Genomic DNA, 17,624 nt, shown 5'->3' on the forward strand with positions numbered 1-17,624 from the left:
GTGTCAAAGCGAAACCGCGTGCATAAGGTTGTTTCGAAAAACTTGGTTTGAGCTTTCGTGCAGGAGAAAGCAGTCATCCACTCCTGATATTTTTTTCAAGTGTGAATAGTGTTTCCATATTCTGTGTTCATGTTGCATTATTAAATCTAAATGAATGTTTCGTTACATCACAAGTGTGAATGCGGCCCGAGTCATATTTATGAGAACTTGTGAGAGCTAAAAGTTCTGATAATTCAAACAAACTCCTAGGGTCCCTTTCATTTTGAATTACCGTGAATCTACTGCAAATGATTCATCCAGAAACGACGTTGCACATGGCTGCTTTGACGTACTCGTATTTCGTCATGAGACTTACGCAGCAAAGCAACAGTTACAAGGCGGGTATGCAACGATAATGGCCCAGACGCTCGCACTTCTGTAATATAACGCCAGCCGTATCACCAGAGGCGGGGAGAACGTTGCAGCGCTTCGGGACAACGTCGCCACCCGGCCACACAACCAGACGTGCCTGGCGTGTCTGGCCGTTTTCTTGGGAAGGAATTTTTCAGTGCATTACGAAGCATTTGTGACTGCGAATCAGCGACTGCTTTGTTCCCCTTCTCATATAATGGCCGGCCGAACTTTAACGTCGGCCTTACGGGGTGAGTTTCTAAAGCTTTTTTGGTCGCTTGGGCTAACGCAAATTCTGCATTCCCTTTCCGTTACGAGATGCACAAGTCAAAAGGGAGCCTTACAGGCTGTAGATAATTGACTGTGGTTTAACTTTTCAACGTTCTCAGCCCTCAACTGACAAGTCTCCTGCTTCATATCTTACGTAATACCCAAAAAGCCAAGGAGGAGTTTTTCAGGAGTTTTTCAGCACTTACTCTCACTGCGGTAATATTTCGTCCTAGTTGTCGTGTCCAGTTAAGTAGTAATCATCACTGTATAGATGTAGATGTCCGCTGCTCTTAACGGCGGGCGTACAAGCTACGATGCAAAATAGAATTCCGCACCAGAAGTTTTATGAAACACTCTCAACAACATCCTTTTAGAATGCTTAAAACAGACGTGCGACTTTAACATCGGCCCTCTTATGCAATAAACCCACTAAATGACTAAAATTATTGATTTCTGAGCATTTGTAGTTGAGAAGACGTTACAAGAAATAGGAAATGATTCTTCAGTTAAAACCAAAAGTTCCTCGTCTTTACTGCTTGCATGAACATCCAAGTCACATTACCTTATACGGTCATAACGTTATTGTATGCTACGCGTAGTGTGTAGAGATTATACAACCAATAAGTTTGTCTAAAGGCGGTTCCAGAAAATCAAATATACACTGAAACTTCGGCGCATCAAGGCAGGCAATCCGAAGCTTTGTCAGCTTAAGCTGCGGGCTGACTTTGTTTTATGCAGAGAAGAAAACGATTTAAATAATTTATTTATTTATTAATTTTCGTTACCTCAAAGGCTCCATGGAGAAGGGGCATTACATGAGGGGTGGGTGAGGTACACACACAATAAAAAGAAACAGTAGTACAGTCAATAAAAGAAAAATACCAGGCGTGAGTTTCAAAGCAATATACAAGTTGTAGAATTTAAAGATAACATAGCATCAGGGTCAATATTGCACAGTTTCAAATAAACTAGAATGAAGTCATTTGCAAGCAGTTTTAATTTGAATAGTTCAGGGTTGCTTGTTTGTACAACATTGTCAGGCAGATTATTCCAAAGTTTTGCACAGTTTATAAAAAATGAGTTTGCAAATGTGGTGGTTCTAGGGCGGGGATATGATAGCTGAATTGAATTATTACTGGGGCAAGAAGTTTGTGGGGGGGTGATGCTTACTCGGTGAGAGGGAATGATAGTATCTATGAAATAGGGCCATTTTGGCGAGTTTACGGCGGTGACTAAGGAGAGGAAGGTTGGCGCGTTGTTTTAATTCTGTGACACTTGTGAATGAAGAGAAGTCAGAATATGTAAACCTAACGGCGCGATTTTGAATGCCTTCCAGTTGATCGATGAGGTAAGTTTGGTAGGGGTCCCAGATTGCTAAAGCGTACTCTAATTTGGAGCGGACGAGTGTGGTGTAAGCCTGTAATTTGAGAGGCGGAGAGGCGTGTTTTAGGGTGCGTTGTAGGTAGCCAAGAGATTTTCGAGCTAATTATGAAATGTGAGCAATATGAGTAAACCATGAAAGGTCACTGGTCAGGTGAATGCCCAAATACTTATATGTGTAAGCTGCTTGTAGGATTGAGTTATTAAGCGTATAGTTGTAAGTGAGTGGTTGGTTATGCCTGTGGAAGGAAACGACTTTGCATTTAGTGAGATTGTGAGACATTTTCTTATTTTTGCACCATTTTTCCACTACCAAAAGGTCTGCTTGTAATTTTGTTTAATCTTCAGTGTTATTGATTTTACTGTACAAGACACAATCGTCTGCGAGTAGGCGGATTTGGCTAACAATATTGCATGGGAGGTCATTTATATATATCAAAAAGAGGAGAGAGCCCAGGACTGTGCCGTGTGGTGCACCTGAAAGAACGGGGTGTGTGTGTGAGGACGTGTTATTAACTAACACAAACTGTTTCCTGTTGGTAATGAAGTCATTAAGCCATACTAATACGTCAGGGTCCATATTAAGCTGTACAAGTTTGGCCATTAAGTGGTAATGTGACACCTTATCGAACGGCTTTTAAAAATCTGGGAATATGGCATCCGTTTGTGTATTGTTGTCCAGGTTGACGTGAAGATCATGTATGAACGTGGCAAGTTGAGTTTCACACTTTAGCCCTTTTCTAAATCCATGTTGCGCAGGGTGTAAGTAATGATTTTGTTCAAGGTGGTTGACGATGTTCGTGAATATGAAATGTTCCATTATTTTCGATGAGACGCTCGTTAATGATATAAGTCGATAATTGAGTGGGGATGCTCTACTGACGCTTTTGAAAACTGGGGTTTTCAAAAGCCATTGACCCATGAACGAGAGGTGAGGCCATATAAATGATTGGTCGTAGGCACAGTTTTCCCCTGTCGGCACCTTCCAAGTGAAATTTCTGGGTTTATGCGAAAGAAGGACAGAAGTACGGCTCCAGTTAAAAAAAAGATCGCTTCCCTTTTTTCGTTTCTCTTGATCTCGGAATAACGCAGGAAATCCATATCGCCCAGGCAGACCTTAACTATGACATGCAACTTTACGAAGCAGTCACGTACACAGAATTGCATTAAAGAGGGTCGAAAGGGGGTCTTCGCCCCTGAAAAATGAAGATGGTGAGCATATGAAAGCCGCGAAGAAGTGTATTGCGCAAAACAAAGAAAAAATAAACACAGTGTACTACAAAATGTTTTAGATTAAACTGGCGTACTCTAGATATCCTTCTGCAAGTTGTTTTGTCTTCTTGAAAACGACTTCAGAATGGTTGATTAGCTTTGGAAAAACGGCAATCGAAACAGCCTAAACTTGTGCGTATCTTGCAACAGAAAGATGATAATTTGTAGTCCTTTTTTATGATGGATCGAAGCAGGGGTCTCCTCCGTTGCTGTCCACCGACTCCGAAATTTCGAGTGGAGGGAGACGGTTTGACCCCCGCCCCTAATTTGCCAGTATGCCGAAGCTTCCACCATGGAAATGCTTACGCTCGCTATCATTCATTCATTCATTCATTCATTCATTCATTCATTCATTCATTCATTCGTTCATTCATTCGTTCAGATCCTCAATCAAAAACTTCGCAACGAAAGCTGCTGCTCGTGTATCAAGAAATCCTACCTGTTACTCAAGCAGTACAAGGGTGAAAGATCTACGCCAAAGAGGACGTCATTGGTTCAATTGTTTGGTGCGGTTGAACGAGGTTGGATGAAGATGCACTGTACACGTTCGCCTAAAACAGGAATGAAGGCTCTTTCCTTACTCCGTCGCAATTTTGAAACGAGTTCCCGTTACAAGTTCCTTTGATTCGAAATGATTGCGTTCCAGTTACGCTTCGAACATTGTAAGGTGTCGTTACATTGCATAGTTTTAGTTTCACCTGCTTACAGAGTACACGTACGCAAACGTTAGACGTATACCTAGCCGAGGCGCATGTAGTTTGATATCATCTCAGCTACACGCTTGCGCCGCATTCAGCGCGTAGGGCGTTTTGATACACGCGCTCCCCGCCCAAAGCTTCGCGTTGCTCCTAGCGACATCTACTAACAGACACAGATACTGCTGTAGCCACTCGTGATCTCGCGAGCCCGTTGCCATGACGAAGACAAACGGTAGTTTGTCAGGCCTAACAGCTGAAAATCGCTCTTCTATCCGAAACATAATGGCTGTTTTTCGATTTAAACTTTGGTTGAGTGTAAGAATAGGCAAAGTGAAAGCGAAATCAACCTCTTAGAACACGACATCACACCGAGAGAGTCGATGCAGCTGTTTTCGCTGCGAAGCGTGAAGGCAGGGCGCCGCCATGTTGGTCAACTCTGCGTACGTAAGCAACGCGAATACCGCCAACACGGTAACGTAAAAATTCGAATCTCAATTATTTGTGGGGTTGGACGCGCCGACGCAACGCAGGCGATGAGGCGCCCCGCAGTGGAGGGCTTTGGATAAATTTTGACCTTCCGGGGATCTTAACGTGCGCCAAAATCTCGTACACACGGGCTTTTTTGCTTTTCGCGTCCATCAGAAAAGCGGCCGCCGCTGCCGGGAATCGAACCGGCGACCTCGTGCTCAGGAGCGAAACGCGAGAAAAAAAATCGAGTCTCTCCTACGTTCATGAGATTCACGTAGGCACTTCGCATTCTGACTCCTGGGCATGCGCACTGGTCACCCGTGAAAGTTGTACGAACGTGGAGCTTACACGTGCGTCTAAACCTGTCTATTGAGGTTACATTAGCTTTTTTTGTTTAAATATAGTGCCGGATAATCCTGAAGCGAAATTAACTGACCAACTCAACGCTCGAATCGAACTACATTATTTTACGATTACAATACACCGCCGGAAGCAGATTATCCGGAGATAAAAAGCCAAAGAAACACTCACAGACAATTTTTTTTCAGGGAGCACGCAGACATGTCTAACCGCCACTTTGGTACTGATCTGATACAAGTGCAGCACATATGACACTTTGAACTACGGTCTTCAAATGCGCTTCAGATATGCTATTAAGGATTTACTCGCTTTATACTTTTTACTTAGCCATGCATACACGGTTTTCAAAGGGAAGGTGAAGATCTAGAATTATAAGAAAAGCCAACCGACAGCAGAAGACGTTGAAGAGTTCCCGCGTGTGAAATAGTTTCGTAATACCTGCAAAATAGGTGGCGCAACACGCAAACAATAGCGGCTCGATACTCCGCTCCATCTTGGTGCGCGATGGTGCACTGATTGATTTAAACCTTTATTGGAGGAAAGGGGATGACCGGAGGCTGTGCATGGAATAATGGGGAGTGAAGGCATGGGGGAATAGCAAAGGCCAAGAGAGAAAAACGGAAGCGAAAAACGGCCGAGAAACGTCTGGACTTCCGGCCGGAGCAGCTTCCTGTGTCACGCTCTTTCGCCTTGTTTTCTGTAGAGCCTCGCCATAGGGAGAATTGATATGTTCGTGTTTAAAAAGTATGCGCGAACTCCAAACAAGACATCTTTTACCACACTTTGTTTCTTAGCAGGATAATACTATGCCAGGATGATTTATAGCACACGGAAACGACATTAAAGGTGGCAGGCCTTGATGACGGAGTATATACTACCCTAAATTGGGTGCTCTATGAAACGCTCTAATGGGTTTTGTTTTCCGTTTTGAAAGCGGCGGAAACGAATGTTCATAGGTTATGTTAAATAAAGGAAGGAGGGTGAACACTGCTGTATGGCCAAGGACTTCGAGTAAACGTTTTTAAAGAAAGGAATCACGTTTGTTCCGGAAAAACCTATTTCTTTAAACGCGTCTGTTATCTTCCGCGGCGACGCCTAAAGAGTGTGTTCAGAACCTCAACTAATAGCGAAACTAAAAGAAGGTTCTATTCTGATGGGAATTCCCTCCCTGCTAATAGGTAAACAGTATTTATTTCATTTCATCTATGTCACTTATTGACCCTTCGCGAGGTAATTACATAACGGTGAGCTTTGTCACGGTGTGTAAGGCATATCACGTTGAAAAAGTAAAGAACAATAAACAAGAAAAACTTTTACATGGCTAAAGAAAGAATAAGGAAGAACACCGGTTCAGGAAAAGGTACAACGGCGTGTACACAAGAGATAAAAGACAGCGCCATGACAATTGTAGAACGCAGTGATCGCAGGAGTTAAGTTCCTCTGTTCCTCTGGTGGTGTGCTTAATTGATTGATTGTAGGGTTTAACGCGCTGGCGCAACGCAGGCGATGAGGCGCGCCGTAGTAGAGGGCTCCGGATAAATTTAGACTACCTGGATATCTTTAACGTGCGCCAAAATCTCGTACACACGGGCGTTTTTGCTTTTCGCCTCCATCAGAAAAGCGGCCGCCGCGGCCGGGAATCGAAGCCGCGACCTCGTGCTCAGCAGCGCAACGCCTCAGCCACTGAGCCACTACGGGGGGTCTGGTGCTGTGCTTGTGTTTACGAGTTAGGGCAAGCGTGCTCCCTTCGTGTTTTGGGAACCGCGGTGCATGCAATGCGACAGCGGGGGTCACTGATCACCCCCCGGGGTTTTCTCTCAGACCCTTAAAACTACCAAGTAAGAAAAGCAAGGCGACAACATTGCTCATTTTACAAGCGTACATGTCGCTAGCAGAAAATATTCGTTTGGAATGGGAAAATACCGCCTGGAATAAAGAAAGTAGCATAATTCGCGAGTGGCTAAGGAGTTGTAATTCTTTGTGTTATCTAAGGGGCTATTTATGCTGTGCGCCTTGATATTACAACCTGGCAGGCACTTGCCGTTTAACTTCACCCGTAATCCAGCAATATTCGTCGGCAGGAAACGCCCCAATGCTAAACGGCCCAGGAATCACGATGAGACTACAAAAAAGCAGGATAAATGAGTGAATATACCGCCTTTGTCAGACTAGCGGTAAATGCCTAAATCTATACTCGGTTACATCTCAAGAACGGCACAACGTCATGTAGTGTATCAATCCGCTAAAGTGCCGGACCCGTGACGTCAGTGCGCGCGCATTTTGAAAGGGGGTGGCTATGAATGGGTGATATCGTCTGCCTTGTCTTACGCAGTTTGTTTGTCGTCACTGGAGTCGTTTATAAGCATATTAAATCCAAAAAATCACCGGAACGGCTCACGCCATATTCAAAATATTCCAAGTAACGCCCTACTTGCGCCGCGCGGAGAAACATCCGGCTACGCTGATAAGGCCAAGCGGCAACACCCATGCCGTTCTTAAGTTGTCACCGAGTATAGCAATGGTGAAATACGCCAACGACCCGCCGCGGTGGCTCAGTGGCTAAAGCGTTGCGCTGCTGAGCATGAGGACGCGGGTTTGATTCCTGGCCGCGGCGGCCACTTTTCTGCGTGAGGCGAAACGTAAAAACGCCCGTGTGTACGAGATTTCGGCGCACGTTAAAGATCCCCAGGTAGCGAAAATTAATCCGTAGCCTTCCACTACGGCGCGCCTCATCACCTGCGTTGCGTCGGCACGTTAAACCGTCACAATAAATCACGAAACGCCCTATTCTGGTTGCCCAATTGAAAATGCTCTCACGATACCCTCCAGCCGACGCCACGAAATCACGGTTTCGGGGTTATCGTTCTTGTAAAGCATATTCAAGCGCTTACAGACTCAAACCATCAGTTAAGGAAGTGATAAAACGAACCTGGCGTCACGTGCAAACACTGAACTGCAATCTAAATCGCGGGTAAGGCACGCGTCGCTGCAGCGCGATCGTTCCCAATGCTTCCCACAGCCCGCGCGGCCAAAGGGTGTCCTTTTACGTCATAAAGGGCGCGAGCAACGGGAGGCGTCAGACAAAGAGCGTGCGTGTCTGAAACGGGAGCGCGGGTTGTGCAAGATAAATGGCGATTTGACTCATATATGATAAAGTTCCATCTGATGTTCGGAGCGAGCGTGTTAGAAACTACATAGTCTCGCCTCTAACACGATTTTATGGAAGGCAGTTCAGCTTCCCTTTAAGCTTGGCCTCTAACTTCTCGTCGTCTGAGCGGAGCAACTCTAAGCAAGGCAGCGGCCACGAGTCACGATATCGCAACTGGGCTCGCCATCGGTGCTCGGCTGCAGCACTGGTTGGAGCCAGTCCGTAACAATACAGCATAGTCGTCGCACTGCTATTATGCAAAGGGAATGCGGCGCAATCACTCCCAGAAAAATGCGAATATCAATCGTCGGTGCACACCTGGTAAACATACGCTCATTGCGTGAGAAAGTTTACGGCGGTGCCTCGGAGCGCCATGCCCGTGCCGTGCGGCGGTACAACGTAACAAGTCAGATTCGGCTTAGTGTATCTCAGGGATGCTTGAGGTTGCGCATGAGATGTAGCTTCCGCCTCGTTTTATGTGGCAGCGGCCATATTTCACGAATCAGAGGCTGGAAACGTGACGCCTTGTTTTTACAAAAGACGAACGCCACCCTGGAAATCCAGATTTCCGTTGACAGACAGCAGAGCAGTCTCGTACGGCACTTTCTGCTGGCTCGGCTGCCTCTGGAGAACACATGTTTGATGAATGCGGTGCAGTCCACCTGCGCCAAGGGCCCTTCCGCGTTGTCACCTTATACGAGCGCGGACGACGCATCCACGTCTATTCCTGCTGGCCTATCGCGTTCCGCTCTTAAAGTGACGCTCAAGCGTCCTCCAAGTTTTTGTATTCTTGGTTGTATAAAAGACGAGGTCGCAGCGAAACATGAATGAAAGGGGTGCCGAAGCAGCTGTCTCATTGGTGTCTGCAGCCGCCGTAGCGACAAGGCCGTACGCATTCGGTGCAGCTCGCCTATAGGTTGCGGCCCGCTGCGTGATTATTCGTCTGCCTTGGACCTTCTAGGGTGCACGTTCCGCGGAAAGGCGGGCGAATAGGCAGCCTATCGGAAGAGGAACACAGTAAAGGCCTGCGGATTTTTTTACTATAGTTCATACCACAAGCTAGCTGCAGCACTGTGGAGGCTACATTGTGATCAATAGTGCGCCCACTGACGGCGCCTAACTCGCCGTGAAGGCAGTCCTGAAAGGACATTCATTTCTCCCCTCTCGGCAAGTGGCACGCAAGGCCCCGCCGCCTTTTGTCGCTTCCTTCGCGGTGAGCTAGGCGCCCTGAGGGGGACAACAATGTAGCCTCCACAGTGCTGCAGCTAGCTTATGGTATGAACTATAGTTTCAGTGCCTTAAAGCCCTGCAATAAAAAACAGCCAAATCGTAGCTATAGAACGTTTACAAAAAAAAACGCTATTTTTCTAACATTCTCTCGTAGAACTAACCGGTAACCCTGATAGTCCCACCGATCCTCAAGGGAACGGTAGCGCTCCTCCGTTTCTTTTGAAAGGAACAGGTTCCACGAACGTCGTTTCGTAGAACAGGGCGAGGAAGTGGTCGTGGTCGCGCAATTACACGCCCACTTCCTTGCAGGGCACTATGCGTTCTGGGCGCGTGATCTTATGGAAGCGACAGCTCGCAACAGCGTCTATGGTAACTCGAAGGTCCGACTGTTATAGCTCCATACTGAGGGAGGTGCCCTAAATTGTTTGCTCAATCAGCCGAATATTTTGTTTACAATGAAATTGAGGAACTGTGTCCGTGCTTTTTAAGCCCGAAAAAACATGGACACATGTTGACGTGGTTTAAGAATAGACATTTTCTAAACAAAACCACCCCATTCCAATTGTGGGAATCGTGGAGAACCGCGACCTCCGATCCCGAGCCAGCGCGCGCTTCGGGAGAGACGCTTGTGCGCTGAAACCGGTCCGGCGCTCCGTTGGTTCGTCGGCGTCCCCCGAGAGATGGCGCCACCGATGTGTGCGGGGATAGGCGCGCGGGCGGCGCGGGAGTCGAGAGAGTCTCGTCGGAGACCCGGTTGGGGCGAGATCGGCGGAATGCGGCGTTGATGGATACTTGCGTCTCAGGTGGGAGCTTTGTTTGTCGCGCGCCGTGAGTGCCTACCTCCCGTTCGCGGTCACGACCCGGACGGCGTGATTCGTGAACGCCGTCGAGCCTTGTGCTCGCATGCTTTGGGATTCCCCAAATAAACGGCTGTGCTTCGGCACTACTGTCACCTGTGTTCTCGTATCGGCGAACCTCGCTGGGCTGCCGTAGCCATGGGAGCCCGCGTGGTTGACACGCCGGGAGCTAGCGTGGTGGCTTACGCCAGGACTGGCTAAGTCGCCCCGAGGAACCCCTCACATGTATCCCACACAATGAAGAGCGCTACCGGAATTAGCGGGAAATATAAATACGGCTACCGGCTCTTTGTAGTAGTAAGAAGCCTGTTTAAAAAGGGGATAAGCAGGCGAACTCTTTATTGCGTAATGTATACAACGCTTATAGCGCACTGAGACCAAAGAACGGTATGAGTTAAGTTGGACTCAGTTTTGATCACAAAATGGCTATCTCGTGATAAGAAACCACGAATGCTTTTCGTCGCGGGAAAATATTTGATTTTTTGCCTACCTTTATGTGCTGCCAGCAAAGACCCCGTTCTGCGTTTTTGAGTTGTATGGGATGAGCTATTGCGTTTCGCTCGCCCCTGGGAAGCAAGAAATAGGTCTAAAATGTGTCATGTCGTACATGCCTTTGTAATTTATTCGTTAGATTGTGCAGATGATTTACCTTATTTTCCGTTTGAATTTTTTTCAGTTGTCACAACCATGCTGCCCGTGTTGATCATCATCTCGGCGAGCAGCTCACGTAAGAACTGTTAAACAACTATTAGTGTAGCGTTTGGATAAAAACCTGAAAAACAAGAAAATGAGCACTTAGGACAGGGGAATAGGTAGATAGGACAAACACTGAACGAAAGGAAGGAAGGAGATAGAACGAAGGCAGGAAAGATAACCTGACTAGAACCTAGTTTGCTAATTTCCACGCGCGGTAGGAAAAAATGGGCAAAAGAGAGAAAGCTGAGAAACCAGAAAAACTAGAACAGACAGCAAAAAGGTATGCCCAGCGTTCGGGCACTGAACATTTGCGTTCAGTGATTGTCACTGGACTGGACGATTGTTCGCTGGGGAGGGCCCAACTCTAAGAAAAATAACCCGCATGGCCCACGCCACCCATGCCAACACAATGAGGGCAATAGCTCCCCAGGAAGTTTGATTTTTTTAGGGGCGAATCCCCTTAGGGGCTAGGGCTGTCGGCACCTCCTGTCGTCGTCATCGTTTCATGTAGTTACGGTACTAAAACACAGGGACACTCGTCCGACGCCTCGCTCTAGAACGCTGTGTGATTCGCAGACACGAGGCTTTTACAGCAAAGATTCACATCTCTGCACCCCCGCGCCCCAGTTTCATCCTTCGCCCCTTTCCAGGTTTCACGTTAGTGGAGATGGCCCGGGATGTTTCTATATACCGAGCCACCACAGTTAACATGCTGTCAGATTACCTAAGCCACAACGCATCACGGGAAGTAAACTATCTGCTGGCAACTGATGCACTTTTCATCCGCCATATTTCTGATAAAACTGCTACTCTTAATGCACAGTTGCTATATTCTGGGACATGTAAAACAACGGGGGAGGTACCAAATACAGTTTTTTTAAGGTGTTGGTTATTTGTGTGTTTTCGTGCATATTGTGATGGTGATTGAAACCATTTTTTTATCATCGCACTGAGTGCTACCGTAAGCCGTGGGTGAACATCTTAGTTTGGTAGTACACGCTGTGCGGCGGCGGCCCGGGTGCGCGTCACAAGAACCTCCTGATCCGCGAGGCGGCCACAGCGCAGCCAGCTCACCGAATGCTCAAGGGTGTTTGGTTAAGGGAGGGGGGGGGGGGAGTTGCAGGCAACATCAAAATCAAAGGAGGTGTTATATTTGGGATCCTCGGTCAGGATGGGGAGTTGGCCGAGGTATTCAGTAGGGAAACGACAATGGAGGAAGGTGTGGTATGTCTCCATCTGGAGTCGTCGCCAAATGAGTGCGTCGGCCACACCTTGGGATGAATGTTGGAATTTTAGGGGCCTGCGGGAAGCTCCGTAGTGATGGACGTTGTCGGAGTATTGTACGAGAGGGGGTGCAGGACCGGAGGGCCGCAAAGTGACTCGTCTTCATGCCCTTCTCTGAATGACCGGTGGATAAGGTCGCGCAGAGTGGAATGAGCCACCTCATTCCCAGATAGGGATGTGTGGGCTGGGATCCTGACAATGCGGGTCTCTGGCTGTTCTGGAAGCCCACACCAACAGCCAGTCTCCTCGACTTCGACTAACTGCTACATGACAATACGTGATAAGCACTTTGGGCTATCCATTCCACCAAACATCGACACCCTGACACGTATGACAGCGATCCAACAAGCCGCCTTAAGAGTGCTTCCCGTAGAAAGCACTAGCACCCCAATTCCAATGCTAGCCGCAGGTGATAGTGCGCACGGCTTGTTAGAGCGAGATATGCTACAGACCCCGAAGAATGCCACACAGATGCCGCGAACTAGCACTTCCGACATGCGCATACGGCTGCGGTAGTCAGGGCGAATGGCAGCACACTGGAAACAGCAACATTTCTTACCGGCTCTACACGTAGAGCTGAAGAAGTGCCCATCACCTCAGCGGTGATGCACGCCCCTACCTTCAACGTTACTTAGCTCACCGACTCACAGACAGCCTGTCGACGGTTTGCAACGGAAAAAACATCACCGGTCGTGCAGCTACCATGCATACTGTCAGGACGCCCGCAGTTGACATTGTAGAGGCGAATAATTCCCTTTAAACATTTATTTACGTTCGCCATGCTATTACTGCAAGGCAGTATGTCTAACCCCCCCAAGTTTTCATTCCGCTGTCATTGATGTACTCGGCGCCGCTCCGGGGCTCCTCCTCACACGCGCTGACACCTCCTTCACAACTATTTTCCCCCTCGCCTCCCTTGATGCCCCCTTTGGCAAGTTGCGCAGTCGGAAGCTAACGGTGGTATGCGGTTATCAGATGACTGCGGAAAATAAACACAAAAACACAAGCACGGATGGGCGTAAACTATGCACTGAAGATTACTACACTGCGTAATATGAAATTTCGGCGCAGCGCGAGCTGAAGTCTTCTCGGTCATGGCGCATTTCTGCTGCGTCTCAGGAAGTGTTCGCGTGATCAGCGAACGTGCGGCGGCGTGCACTACTCTGCTGCTATTTCGCAGTGCGCCACCGCCGCCGGGTGGCATGTTGAAAATCGTGTTTGAATCTCCCGCGCAAATGTACCGATTAGCCCCGCACAAAGGAGCACCGAGCATGTTGCATATCGGGTTTGAACCTCCCGCGCAAACGTCATATGGTTTGGATCAGCGGATAATGGAACAGCGTCCGGGGGGGGGGGGGGAGAGGAGGGCGCTCCTTTGTCGCGATACATGAAACATGTGTGAGGGCAATGCAGTGACAGAGATGATGCTGTAGCCGCACCTTTCGCAGACGCTCGTCTCCGTTTTCTTTCTTTCGTCCCTGCTGCGTTCGCTCACTCGGTTACGCGGACATGAAACGACGCCGCTCCCGCGAAGAGCCCAGTTGACGGTAACCAAAGTGCTGCCCCCTAAAACAACCGAAACTCACCGTCCCCGTTTCCACTCAAATGCACTTCGCCAAGTAGCTGCGAATCCCTCCCGGTAGGAGACAAACTTCCCCAGTTAGAACGACGGCTTGAGCCAATATTCCTTTTTCAGCTTGGAAGGCCTTCCGAGCGACATTTTTGCAGGTGTCCATTTTCGCCAGCAACCATCACAGGTTGCCGGTTTATGCGTTCACGGTTTGCTGGTAGAAAAAGGGGGGCGTGCACGCACAGCTAGGCTTCGTGCCGCTACCGATGAAATGCCGGTTGTGCTGGTATTTAGATGTCGAAATTACATGACTCAATGCGGTTATTCGGCTATCCTCAATTGAGTCGTTCGGGTGTGGGTTGATGTGTTGCACAGGCATCTCACACACACAGTAGGGTGAATACGATGGGGAAGGAAAACGGAAAGCCACATATTTGTACGCGAGATTGTTTGTACTCGTGGGCTTCCAGGTTTTAAAACGTTATGGGACGGTTGCATGCCGTTCGTTTGGAGGAAGAAGAGCAAGAATCGAAGCGTTGACCCGAACACACGCGCGAGTGGGCGCAAAAATAACGGAAAGCTGCTGGCACCACCGTTACCGCCTCAATTTCAGCTCTTGGAATAGCGGCGAATCCCTCCCAGATGAAGAACAAATAGGTCGCTGAGAACGCCGGCGTGAGCCAACATCACTTCCTCAGAGGGATTTCAGGGGAGATTTTCGGCGGCGTCTGTCACTTCTGAGCACGCGCACACGACCGGCTGCCGGTTGATGCGTGCGCAGCTTTGTAGTGGAGAATAGTGGCAGGTAGGAAGAGAGGCATGCACGCGCAGCTATAGGTTTAATGCCGGTACTGATGCGTGGCATGTCCATCGTGCTGGTGCGAGATTGAAACGCGGACGTTAAACAGCCCAATGGGACCTGTCAGGAGGCCTTAGTGGTAGAGCGGATTGAGTTTGTGGGTTACACAAAGAGTAAGATGCTTACGAGATGCGAGGGACACAGGCGGCTCCATGTTTGTCTGCAAAAAACAAAGCTTGGATCCTTCAGAGGTATATTCAGCTCGTTGGCTAGGAAGTATGCTCCATCGCAACTTACAACAAACGTCTTTTGTTTCGTGCACTCCCTGGACGCGTCCAGCTTTGCAGGTCATCCTTCTTGACAGAGTGGAAGGGCACCATTTTTTTGGCACTTTTATTTCTGGAAGGCTGTGTTACCATATAGCTTAGATCTTGACTCTTTTGCAATTCTGTGCAGAAGGTGGTGTTGTACCGAAAGTTATTGTATGCCTTATGGACGATCACTGTCGTAAAAGCGGCTGAGTTACAGGCGTCGAAAAAATGATACTTTTTTTGTGTTGACGTCTTCAGTTACGCTTCATATGCTAAATACCCCCTACATTTACAATCGAGCCTGCCTGCCTGCTTCGAGGTGGTCTGACTCCTCAAAAACACCTTTCGTAGTTGGGGTGGCACAACAGGAGGAGGAGGAGGAAAAAACTTTATTTGTCCCATCCGTTGAGTGCAGTCACTCCGGACCAGTGAGGGGTGTCCTCAGTCCAGGACTCCCTGGCTGTAGCCGGCCTTCCGGGCCCTATTCACCAGCCGAAGCTGGGAGCAGGGGTCGGAGCTGGTCAGCGCCGCCGCCCACTGTGAAGGGGTAGGGTTGGGATTGGGAGGGAGGTCTGGGATGTTCGGGCATTCCCACACTATGTGGTATAGTGTTCCTGATGTGGGGCAGAAGATGCACTGAGGGGAGAATTGGGTGGGGAATATTTTGTGCCAGAGCGTGTTGTGGGGAAATGTGTTAGTTTGAAGCTGACGAAGTATAACTCCTTCCTCTTTGGTCAGTTGCTTATGTGGGGGAGGAAACTGTTGGCGGGATAGTCGGTAGTGAGAGAGGATGTCGTTGTATGTTAGCAGGGGTTGGGGCGTATAGTTAGGGGGGGTGGTTGGCATAGGGTTGTGGCTGTCCGCAATGGCCCGGTGTACTGCTTCTCGAGCCGCGGTATGCGCCGCTTCATTGCCGACTACGCCTGAATGACTTGGTGCCCAGATAATGCAGAGGTCAGGTAGGTGAGTTTTGGTTTTGAGAATACTGAGGGTTGCTGGGGAGAGAGTGCCTCGCTGAAAGTTGCGGCAAGCCTTTTGAGAATCGGTCAGTATCGTAACGTAGTCGCTCTGTGTTGTGGTGGCTGCCACGGCTATTGCTGCTTCCTCTGCAATGGCGGTGTCCGTGGTGAGGACAGTGGCTGTGGCTACGGTCCGAAGTGTATTATTTACAACTGAAATCGCATAGGCGTTTTTGGTGATGTAGGGAGAGGCATCTGTGTACAGCACCTCCTTTTGATTTTGAAATTGCGCCTGAAGATAGTTGGCGCGGGCCCTTCGTCTTCCAATGTGATAAGTAGGATGCATATTTCTAGGAATTGGGGTAACGCGGATGTGCTTCCGTATAGACAGTGGAACACGTACTCTGCATCTGGAGACCGGAGGCGGTGGATATCCAAGGCGCACTAGGGTCGCACGTCCAGCATTAGTGAGTTGGAGCCGTTGGAGTTGTGAAGTGCGTTGTGCCTCACAGAGCTCTTCCCAGGTGTTGTGTAAGCCCAGTTGCAACAGCTTGGCGTTCGATGTGCATGTAGGAAGTCCGAGGGCCGTCTTGTATGTTTGTCGGATAAGAATATTTAGCTTTCGCCGTTCGGCTGGCTTGAGGGACAGGTAAGGCGTACCGTACGTAACACGGCTGATAAGCACGGCTTGAATGAGTCGGATGAGGTCTGGTTCTTTCATTCCGGTCCGTTTGTGCGTGATACGGCGAATTAATTGGGTTATATGAGTCATGGTGCGTTGAAGTTGTAGGATTGTATGGGAGCCCGATCCGTCCTGTGGGATGGTGAGTCCCAGTATGCGCAAGTGGGTAACAGTTGGAATGGGGAAGTTTTGAATATGGAGTTTAGGGTCTGGTACTGGGGAGATTCTTCTGTCCTTTGTGCGTTGTTGAAGGGTAAGGAGGGCCGATTTCTCTGGTGCGCATGTAAGACCGCGCTCCTGTAAGTACCTGCATGTATAATCAACAGCTGTTTGAAGGGCTTCTTGCTGGTCTCCGATGGATCCTGTGGTAGTCCATAAAGTTAAATCATCTGCGTACAAAGCATGCTTCAGGTCCGGTATGGCAGAGAGTTGCGCAGATAGATCTTTGATAGCGATGTTGAAAAGGAGTGGGGAAATGACAGACCCCTGTGGGGTACCACGTGGAATAGCGGTAAACTTAGGTGAGCGTAGGTGTCCAAGTCCCACTGTCGCCGTGCGCTCTGTTAGAAACGCCTTAACGTAGTTGTAGGTGTTCGAACCGGGGTTGAGCGTGGCGAGGCCTTGTAGGATGGCGTCGTGAGTGACGTTATCGAATGCTCCTTTGATATCCAAAGCAAGAATGCAGTATTTGGGATTTTTAGGAATACGAAGGATGATGTCTTCCTTTAGCTGAAGTAGAATATCTTGAGTGGACAGATGTGGTCTAAAGCCGTACATGGTATTTGGTAGTAATGCGTTGTCTTCTATATAGTCAGTCAAGCGAGTGTGAACCAAATGTTCCATGAGCTTACCGACGCACGAGGTAAGAGAAATAGGACGTAGGTTTGAAAGGGAGACGGATTTCTGAGGTTTTGGAATAAGTGTGATGTCGGCATGGCGCCACTGTGGTGGGAGCGTGCCGCGGGCCCAGTGGTCATTGATGTATTGGAGGAGATTCTCAAGAGCCAAGTCGTTCAGATTGCGGAGGAGCTTATTGGGGATGTGGTCGTGTCCCGGCGTAGTGTTGCGGATGAGTTTACTCAGTTCGGCTTCGAGTTCTTGCATGGTGAAGGGTGTGTCAAGGGCGGCATTGTGGCTGCCCGAGTACACCGGATATTGAGGAGAAGGTTGTGACGGGTCACGTGCGAATTTCTTTTCTAAGGTGTCAATTAATTCTTGCTCGGTGCCTGGGTGGTTGTGTATAAGGCGGT

The 17,624-nt window shown here is 48.7% G+C and overlaps 1 protein-coding gene across 1 annotated transcript in view; it reads left to right on the plus strand.

Moving 5' to 3' along the window:
- The first annotated feature begins 451 nt into the window (after nt 1–451).
- The window catches only part of LOC144153444 (membrane cofactor protein-like), a 47,966-nt gene continuing 30,793 nt past the window's right edge, over nt 452–17,624 (plus strand). The window contains exons 1-2 of the mRNA XM_077685090.1: nt 452–641; nt 10,750–10,800. Of these exons, the coding sequence (XP_077541216.1) occupies nt 608–641; nt 10,750–10,800 (85 nt within the window). The 5' untranslated portion in view covers nt 452–607. The remainder of the gene's footprint in view (nt 642–10,749; nt 10,801–17,624) is intronic.

The sequence above is a fragment of the Haemaphysalis longicornis genome, unplaced genomic scaffold (assembly GCF_048455015.1).
Source record: "Haemaphysalis longicornis isolate Haplotype H1 unplaced genomic scaffold, Haemaphysalis longicornis Haplotype H1 scaffold_9, whole genome shotgun sequence".
In the NCBI taxonomy this organism is placed as follows: domain Eukaryota; kingdom Metazoa; phylum Arthropoda; class Arachnida; order Ixodida; family Ixodidae; genus Haemaphysalis; species Haemaphysalis longicornis.